At 42.2% G+C, this 10,220-nt stretch overlaps 1 protein-coding gene across 1 annotated transcript; it reads right to left on the bottom strand.

Annotated features, from left to right (window-relative positions):
* Window positions 1–4,101: 4,101 nt before the first annotated feature.
* On the bottom strand, window positions 4,102–4,850 carry LOC147455954 (uncharacterized). Its single transcript, XM_086515364.1, has one exon. The coding sequence runs from the start codon at window positions 4,807–4,809 to the stop codon at window positions 4,159–4,161; it is 651 nt and encodes a 216-aa protein (XP_086371490.1). The 5' UTR covers window positions 4,810–4,850; the 3' UTR covers window positions 4,102–4,158.
* Between the last annotated feature and the right edge of the window lie 5,370 nt (window positions 4,851–10,220).

Here is a 10,220-nt window from a genome sequence, read left to right as displayed (position 1 = left end):
AGCACATGGCATGTCCTGGTGGTGGATTTCGTAGAAATCTGACTCGGATCCTCACATCCCTTGATCAAAGTCAAGTGCCTTATCCTATTTTCCCAAAAATCCCTAGTTAGTATATAACATAAAGTATAGTGCTTGGAACCTAATCCAAGATATACAAATACACCATATAGCACTATGACACATTAATGCTAGGATCTTCATATGAAGAAAAGTGTAGTGCCTAGTATTTAAACCAAGGTCAAAAAATACATCATAGAGAGAAACTAAACATCGCCCAAACATTCCCCAAGGGATTACATCAATGTGCCAATTCATGAAGCTTTTGAGTACAAAGGTTAATGAGATAAATGTGAGCCAAAATAGATCATTGTGCCAAGGTTGAGAGAACATCATAAAGAGATACAACCATCTCAAATCATACAAAATATACTTGTAAAACCATAAAGAAACAAGCATATTGCTACTCCATGAGAAACGAGTAGACACCATCTTCCATGAGCATTCTTCAACCTTGTTAGCAAAAGAATAGCTAACAAACATGGTCTTCATCTCCATATTGCATACATATCCGTATCCCTTATGAGCTTCAACTTCAACAAAATCATTAGCTTTAAGATAACATGCTTCAATGAGAGTAAAAGCATTTACCTTGTCAATCAGGATCAGCATTACTTGACCATCAAACATCATAGCATGGATAAGCAAACAAGCCCCATCATGCTTCAAAAAATTCATTGTGTGTGTAGATACACTTATCCCATCACACGATATATCATCAACTAAAACACCATAAGAAATTATAATGTAAGCTAAATCCTCATGAGCTTCATCACAAAGAACCTGATTTTCTTTAACCAAATATTCCTCATCTAAGCAAGAAATATTTCTTTCTTCATACACATCAACATTAGATCCATCCATATCATCACAACATTGAAGAAACTCTCCAATAACATCATCATCATCATCATCCATACCATAAGACATAAGTGAAAGCACATAAAATTCAGACACACCGTTTTCATGAGTATTGTGAGTATGACTCTCAACCAATGGATGAATAGTGGTAGGTGTGAGTATGAGATTATGTGGGGTACCCTTTTTGGCTCTCTTGGCTCTTTAAGTCCTCTCTCCTATCTCATCTCCTAGGGTAGAGATATCAACCACATCATCCATCTCCCCATCAACATAATTTTGCTTGGAAACATTCCCCATGAATGTACTTTGCCTCTTCTCAACATGAGTAAAACAAGACCTTGCATATGCATTAGACATGACATGCATGACATTCACCAATGGATGATCCTCAATCACTCCATGATTATTACCCTCTAGTGGCAAAATAGCAGAATGAAAAGACTCATGTGTGGTCGCCTGAACCTTCTTCTCCACCATCTTTGGCATCCCCTCATGTTGGCTTATGGTCACCATGCTATCACATGCATCATCATCCTCTTCCTCACTTGACTCAAAATTATCCCCCAAAACATCTTTTAATTTTCCACATGCTTTACGCAATAATCGACACACCATCTTCCTACTTGCACATGACTTACGACTCTCCCCTTTATGATCGTCAAGCCATTCATATGCACTCTCAAAATCATACTCAAAGTCATCTAACTTGTCTAATGCACTCTCCATCTCCTTAAAACATGATGCTTTATGCAATTTTTTGACAACATTTTGAAGCTTTCTAGACAATGTGACCATGCACCATTTCTTGCATTTCTCTTGCTTTGAGCACTCATCAACCATGCATGTACACCCAAAACTGTCATGATTAATGCTCATGCAAAACTCACAACTCTTCTTTTTACCCATTTTGGCAATATGGAGAAAATGAAACAGAAATCAACACGTCGATGGTGCTAGCAAGCACTCCGTTCAAGATTGCTTCAAATCTTGATAACTTGCTGTCTCAGATTGTGCTATTGAGACACGTTCCACTTCAGATGCAGGTACAAAATGTCATTACGAGATTTTGATTCAGCTTCACAAACAAAGTTTGATTCAACAACTTCAAGGTGAATATGCAGGTTTAGATTTAGCAAATTGCAGCTTCTCTTCATCAGCATCAAATTCAACATCAATTTAAATTTTGTGAGTGATTTTAGGAAATTGAAACGTCCAAATTCTTCTTTACAAGCTGGCCATCGTCTGAAAAGTTTAGAAAAGAGGAGTGGTGCTGATTTGTACATCGCTACCAAAATATGAACGTTGAATCTCTGCTGCGTCTGAATGCTTTAACTAAATCTATGTTGCACATGAATGCTGTAATTGAATCTATGCTACATCTGAATATTTCTTGAATTTGACTGCTATCAAAACCTAAATGTTGAATCTCTTCGTGGAGAATGCTAATGCAACCTAAGCACATCCGAGCACATGAACAAAGCCTACAATGGATTGCCTCCACCTTCTTGGCCATTACACAGCACGCATGGACAATACAGAGCATAGGTTTGTTACATCTGCAATAGAACACAACATGAAGATGTTTCCCAAAGTGGTTGCGCTTCTTGGCTTCATTCGGGAAGGAGGTGATTCATGACTGCCATCCACTTCCCCGAAGACCTAGGCACGCTCACAATTCTCCCATGAAGAGAAAAACCAGCAGGATGGCCAATGTATTAGGGTTCAACAACACATGAATCTCTCTCACACACATGCTCTCAAAGAGAGAGTAGATACTTACTCCATGATCAGACTCAACAAAAGACACAGTCAGATAACTTCAGAGTCAGTAAACAAAACATAGAGAAAAGATCAGACATACCAAAGAACACCATGGCTAAAAGCTTCTCTCTCATTCCCATACTCAAAACTTGTCCAAAAATACAACTAAAAGATGATAGTTATAACTATCTAGCAAGATCTTCTTGGCATAAAATACTCATACTCAGCAAAATCCGACCTAGCAGAAATCCGACTCAGCAAATATTCCGAACCAGCAATGTTCTGACTCAGAAAACATTCTGATTCAGCAATAATCAGAGTCAGCAAATATCTAACTGACCAAATATCAGACTCAACAATAATTAGAGTCAGCAAATAATCAGACTTAGCAAATATCCGACTCGACAATATCTCAGTCAACAAGCACATGTTTATATTCTAATCCTTGTTCCCATCTATTCTCCCACATTAAATGATCAGTTTAATATGAGCAAATCATTTGGATTAGTTAGATATTGAATTTTATGGCAGACGCCATTCTAATGGCTCTCAAACTTGGCATCCTTGATCTTACCAAGAGACATAAAGAGATTTAGCATGCCATACCAAATCTTGGGAGGAAATTCTCACAGATATATAAATTTTAAAAACATTATCGAGAGACTTGTAGCAATTGGTGGAGGAAACTAAATAGAATGCAAGCACAAATAAGACATCCCACACCAACCTACATGCCATAACATCAAAGGAGGTATGAAGAGGATGTGGTGGCCATTTTGTGACTCATAAATGGCCACCACTTTAATCCAAGTCAAAAGATGAAGAGACTCCTAAGAAGCCTATGAGACAATGAACGGTGCTTAAGGACAATCTCTTGGGTGTGCCCCATGTAATCATGTTAATGTATCACACGAGTTTAACACGAGAGGTTTCTAAATGCAAACCTTTTAGGAAAATTAATAGAGATACATTAATAAAAGGAGTTTTTTTAATCTTATTTTGAAAATAAATCTTAAAACAACAGGTCATTTTATTCATTCAAACACGTTAAAAAATGGGTTTTCAAAATATGCCGAATGTTCTTTTATATAGGGGCTTCTTACTAGTGCACCCCTCGAGGACAAATGAAGTAGGAACAAGTTGTACATTATGAGGCACACAAGAGCATCATAGATCATTGAGGCTACTTAGATTCAAGAAGACAACAAATTTTTAGTGATATAACTTGTAGTGAGGTTTTTGAGCAATACACAAGTACTTTTAAAGGGGCAATTACACTCTTTCAGTGATCTCCGATCACCCCTTGGAATATTTTTATTGACAAAGTCTGCAATAGTGTGGAGGGATAGCACTTAGCAATACACCAAACTAGAACACACACACATACACACAAACACAAACACAAACTAGTGTAGACGAATGTATAGTATTAAAGAGTATGAACATACAAAGATGAGAGTCGAGACAGAGGCTTGCAGGTCACCAAGCGTGTTGAATCTTTTTGAAGATGTAGAGGGCCTCACGGATGGGGACAGAGAAGTCGTTCATGTAACGGAGGGTTTGGGTGAGGTGTTGGAAGGTGACATCAGACGCAGGGTAGAGGAAGATTTCTTCGATGGCAGCAGGCCAGTGCTGCAGCATCCAGCGGTTGTAGTCCCGCAAGAAGGTGCGCAGATTGTTGCAGAAGGCCTTGACATAGGCAGCCTGCCATAGCTTGCTCTGGCTCTGCCCTTCTCTGTACTCCTGTAGCAGCCTCAAATACTCTCCCCCTCCCATCTGCAGCGCCGCACTCGCGTACCCCGGCAGTGCCTCTCCCCACCCCAATATGTCCTGATAATACCTCTTCACCTTGTGTGGCAGCCTGTTCACCGTGTCTATGCTCAGATTTGCCGACGGCCTCCATAGCTGCAATGCATGCTGCGCCAATGCTGCCGGGCTCGTCCCCGCTGACGTCTCTGCCGCCTGCAGCCCTTGCCCCCTCAGCTGCATCCGCATCCTCATTGGGCTTCTCTGATTATGCATATTGTGATGATGATGGTGATCGGGCGATCTCGTCTTCATGGGTGGGTGTGGCGATGGTGTACTCCCAGGGCTTGTTGCCTGCTGCTGCTGTTGCTGCTCCTCCTCCATGGCTGCTATGCGCGTCCGCTCCCCGCGCAGGGTTCTCTAATGAATCAACTGCCCTTCTTGTAACAGTCACGCCTCTTCCCCAAATCAGGCGATTGGAAATTCAAATAGCGCGCCTTCTTAGGTAACCTTAGAAGGCTTAGACGGGCGTCCAATCATTTCAATTACAGAATTTGAAGGAATCTGGTTGCGCACGTTTGAAGTGAAAGGAGCCTGGGAGTTCGCAGCATGGCCGCCCTAGTGACTAAATGGCACGGGGCCTTACCCGCCATGGGAACGACATTGTACGGCGGATGGCGTGGATCTCGAGGCGAAACGACGGCAAACAAAAAATCGAGGCGAGTTCCCCTCCCCGGGGTTCGAAGCTTGTCTGAGTTTACTCTCTAGATGTCCAAGTATACAAAATTTTTGTTGGTTTACTTTTTTCAAATCGAACGGCATCACGCATCTCTGCTTTTGTACGTGGAGTTCTCCTCCGTGGATCCCATGACGGGGTCTTCATTCAAGACCCCATGTTCTTTAGTCCTGAGGCATGGCCACTTATATCGAGACAAGGGTGAGCGGGGTGATGATAAGAGGTGACCCGCAATCTGTTTTTTGTGGTGAAGACTGCAAGCAAGGCTCTGTGCATCATGAGGTCACACACTACTGGTCTAGGGCGATGATTGTAGCTTTGGGAAACTGGGTGGCAGAGTTCAAAATCGTTATTGAAGATTTTATAACGAGTGCTGGACAGACTCACACAGAGCCTCAACCTCGTAGGTGGAAAGAGGAATCTCGTGAAATCTGCAAGATAAATGAATAAACATGAAGGAAAGCCAATAGAATGAATACTAGGAGAACAAGTGTTAAAGAAAAACTATTTTAATCCTATTGAAACACCTCGTAGATATATCTCCAACCGGGGTATGCTATGATATATGAGAGCCTCAACACTATATCACACGGGCCACTTTAAATGGGATCAATGGTGGAGGGAAATATCATCAGTCTCTTTACCATTTTTAGCAATGCATCATAGTGGACTATTGCAAGCCTTCTTAGTTTTTGCACCACAATGGGCTTACTACATCCTCTTTATCATTAATGAAGAGATTGGTGTGGTTCCTTAGGACCTGCATATAAGGATCCTTTTCCTCTTCAGGCAAACCTTTGCTAATAAAGACTCTAACCCTCTTTCGTCTACTTTACCCTTGACATCGTTCACCATATGCATACCTCAGAGTAGCACATGTACACCCATCAATTCTAGGGAGCTTGCCTCATCCCTCCCTCATCCTCAAATGTTTGCTCATCAGACGAGGAGTAATCACTTGCAGTTTCTTCGCCTAGAGAGTACTCCAATTCCAGATCTTGCTCTCTCCCTAACTTCATATCACACACAATCTTTTGCTGCTTTCCTCTAGAGTTTCTATTGAGCTACAACACCAATGCTCATGTTTCCCACTATCACCTAGCCTTCGTTTCCATAAGCCAGGGCCTCCCTAAAATCTGTAGGTAGCCCTCCCTCTGGTTAGAAATTACACAAGCATCTATTGACACACTCACCCCAAATGCTATCACCTTCACACCACTTTGCCTACAGATGTGATATTAACATTGTTTTCCATCTTTGCATGCAGGAAAGTGTGCTCATTTACTTTGAGGTCTAGTTTGTGCATAAGCTTCTTAGTCATCACACAAATTTTTGCACCTCCATAAAATTTTTTTTAGAATTCCATTGATTCTTAATTTCTACATCTATTAGTGGAATCACTATAAGAAAGGGGATTGAATGCCTTTGGAATAGCCGCACATCAACAAGCGTTTCTGGAGAGATAAAGGATTGGGCACACGAGTATCACCGCAACTGTTAGTGCGGTTGTCAACTCGCGGCAATGATTGAGGGTATAAGCGCGGGTATGCATTTTATGATTGTTGCGCAAATTGTTGCGTCCATAGCCACTGTGATAGCCGCGATTATACCCTTCACGCAATTTATTATATAAAAAAATCCAAGGATCTCGGATGATTCAAGTTGTTGGGGTATAAAGCTCAATGTGGTCGCCCAGGTTAGTGGGCGGGCCGCCAGGTATGTACACATATTCTTTTGTAAAAACCTAATAAGAACTCACTATGCTCTACACATTACAGTAGAGCGAGTTCACCATATCGTCGTGCTCTTCTTCTCGCACTCTCTCTTGCGTCGCACTTCCGCTCGTACTCCTTCAACTGGTATCAGAGCTCAGATCGAGGCTCGGGGCAGCACTGCAGGAGGCTAGAGCCACCAACTCAGATTGGAGTGAAATTTGACAGGCGAAGACACGGCCCCAAATCTCGTGGGAGAACCCGAAGGGCTTGGTGTTGTCAGAATTTCATTCTGAGGTCATCTCGGCCACCGTTCGGCTTCGACAAAGGTCTGCGCATGCCATTTTCGACTACGTGGTCTCAGCGGGTGCAGATCCGACTCTGCAAATTTGGGGTTTTCGGCCTACGACTGCAGGTGCTGAGGATATCGACACTCCCAGAGTGTTGATTTGTGGCTGTCTACACATCGAAGGACGGCTCACAGTTCTTGGAGGCGTGTCACATACAACACGGACGCATCTACACACAGACTGTAGGCGACATCCACTAGTTCATCAGGTAGCTTGTGTTTGCTGCTTGATATTCTAGATTTCATCCTGACATTGCAGGTACTTCCACATGGGATGTATTGTCAGAGATGATGTATGTCTGTTGAGGGTTTGCTGGCTGTGAGTCACGCAACAAACAACCGCCGCAGCGGTTACAACATACAGTGGGAAATTTTTGGATGTATGACTTTGTGGGAAGTCTATGTATTGTCAGATTTACTGCAGCCTTTGTTGAGGGTCGAGTGAGGTTTTATTGAGCTGGGGGATTCTCGAATGTTTAGATCCTTTCGGTGATACAGGTCTTGGAGCGATCCCTCGAGCACCCTTAGATAGGCAGCTAGGATGTATTGACTGTGAGATAGACAGTTGGGATTGCATCTTTGCTTTACTGCCGTTGAGGCATTGTTGCAGTCTATGCTTACAGGACAGTGACAGACAATACAGGTGCAGGACAGGTTTACCCGCAGCTTACAGTGTCAGAAAGACAGTGTTTTTTTGAGTACACCAGAGCCATTTTACAAAGGAGACTCTGCCGAAATTTATGCAGAATCTGAAGCTTTCTTGGTTCATTTGACAGGTTGATATTGGTTCAGAGGTTTGTTTACAGGGGAAACTCTGCCGAATTTTTCCCAGGAAAGTAAACTACTGTGAAGCATAGCTAGCGCTATGGCTGGATCACAGGACACTGCTCTTTACAATATCAAGAAGCTGGATGGAACCAATTTCCCATTGTGGAAGCAACAGATTTGGCACGTGTTGGTACAAAAGAAGCAGATAAAACCTATAAAGCTCAAGGGCATAAAACCAGAAGATATGGACGAAGATGAATGGAGCGAAATGGATGAATTGGCACTTTCTACCATTATGCTGACTTTGGCAGAAAGCGTTTACTTCAATGTAGCAGACGAGATGTCGGCTTATCAAGCATGGTTAAAGCTGAGTGATCTTTATGAGAAGAAGAGTGCAGCTTCATAGGTATACTGGCTTAAGAAGCTTGTTGACTTGAAGATGAAAGAAGGGACACCTATGTCCAATCATCTGAATGAATTCAACACAATCTACAGTCAGTTGTCAGCTCAAGGTGTCAATTTTGATGAACCTATTAGAGCTATGTTCCTGTTGATCACATTGTCGGAAAGTTGGGACACTTTTCGCACAGCTTTGAGTAATTCTGCACCTCCAGATGGTTTGAACATAGCAGGTGTAGAAGGAAGTCTGCTTACTGAAGAAACCAATTGAAAGACAATGGACAAAGGCAAAGGAACAACCTTAGTTGTCAGGGGAAGGACCAAATAAAAGTACAAAGGTGGAAAGAGGAATCAGTCTCGTAGCAAGTCCCGCAGTGCTAAAGGCAAGAGTGACATAGAATGTTACCATTGTGGCAATAAGGGTCACATGAAAAGAGACTGCAGAGAATGGAAAGCAGAAAAAGGCAAAGAGAAAGCTGAAGACCATGGTGAGAAGAACAAGTCCTCGGTGAAGATTCAAGAAATAAACGTGACAAACACTGTTGCAGAGGATGACAGTCTAGTGTCAGGAGACATCTACTTCTTGAAGAATACAATGGACTCAGCTCTTCTTACAGCATCTGATGGAAATGCACTGAGTGACTAGATTATAGACTCAGGGGCATCACTTCATGTGTCCCCAAACAAGGAGTGGTTTACCTCTTATGTGCCCACTAAAGATCATGTTCGGCTAGGCAATGGGCAGACATGTGAGATCTTAGGTGTTGGAGATGTTCAATTGAAGTTTCAGAATGGCTCTTCTTTCACGCTGAAGAATGTGAGACATGTTCCCGCAATTACAAAGAGCTTGATCAGCATAGGTTTACTTGATGATGCTGGCTACGTCACCACTTTTGGACAGAACATGTGGAAGATATCCAAGGGTTCTATGACAGTAGCACATGGAGTAAAGTCTGGAGGACTTTACATGATTTATGTATCAAATGTCTCTAAAAATGTAATCAATGTAACCGAGCAGCCGAACGTTTCTTTGTGGCATAGCCGGTTAGGACATATGTCCAAGAAGGGAATGGAAATCTTGTCTCGTTCTGGTTATTTGCCTGGCTTTTCATTTAATTATTTTGAATTCTGTGAACATTGTCTATATGGTAAGCAAACACAGCATCCACATAAGCATAGAAGCAGTAGAAGAGATACACAGTTGGCACTTGTTCATAGTGATTTGTGTGGACCTATGCCTAACCTATCTCTAGGGGGAGCTTCTTACTTTATGACATTTATAGATGATTACTCGAGGAAAGTATGGGTTTACTTTCTCAAGCACAAGGATGAAGCGTTTAGTGTTTTCAAAACGTTTGTGACACTTGTGGAGAATCAGAGTGGCAAGAAGCTTAAATGCTTACGCACTGACAATGGTGGAGAGTATGTTTCAAAGGCCTTTAGGACTTTTGTGAGTCAAAAGGTATAAAACGTGAACTTACTGCTCCTTACAATCCTCCTCAAAATGGTGTTGCTGAGAGGATGAATAGGACCATACAAGAGAAGGTCAGAAGTATGTTGTCTAATGCACAGCTGCCAAATGGGTTTTGGGCTGAAGCTATATCAACAGCTGTTCATCTTGTAAATAGATCTCCTAGCAAGGTTTTGCAGAAGGATTCAGTGCCAGAGATGGTATGGTCAGGCAAAATGCCCTCATACAAGCATCTCAGAGTCTTTGGCTGTGAGGCATATACTCACGTTCCAAAGGAATTTAGGAACAAACTTGAGCCAAAGAGTAGAAAGTGCATCTTTCTAGGCTATGGTAATTCTGGTGAGATGGGGTACAGACTTT

Source organism: Adiantum capillus-veneris, chromosome 6, assembly GCF_014529385.1.
Source record: "Adiantum capillus-veneris isolate H3 chromosome 6, ASM1452938v2, whole genome shotgun sequence".
NCBI classification, from domain to species: Eukaryota; Viridiplantae; Streptophyta; class Polypodiopsida; order Polypodiales; family Pteridaceae; genus Adiantum; species Adiantum capillus-veneris.
The sequence above is the reverse complement of the archived record's forward strand: the minus strand, read 5'-3'. Positions and strand labels throughout refer to the sequence as shown.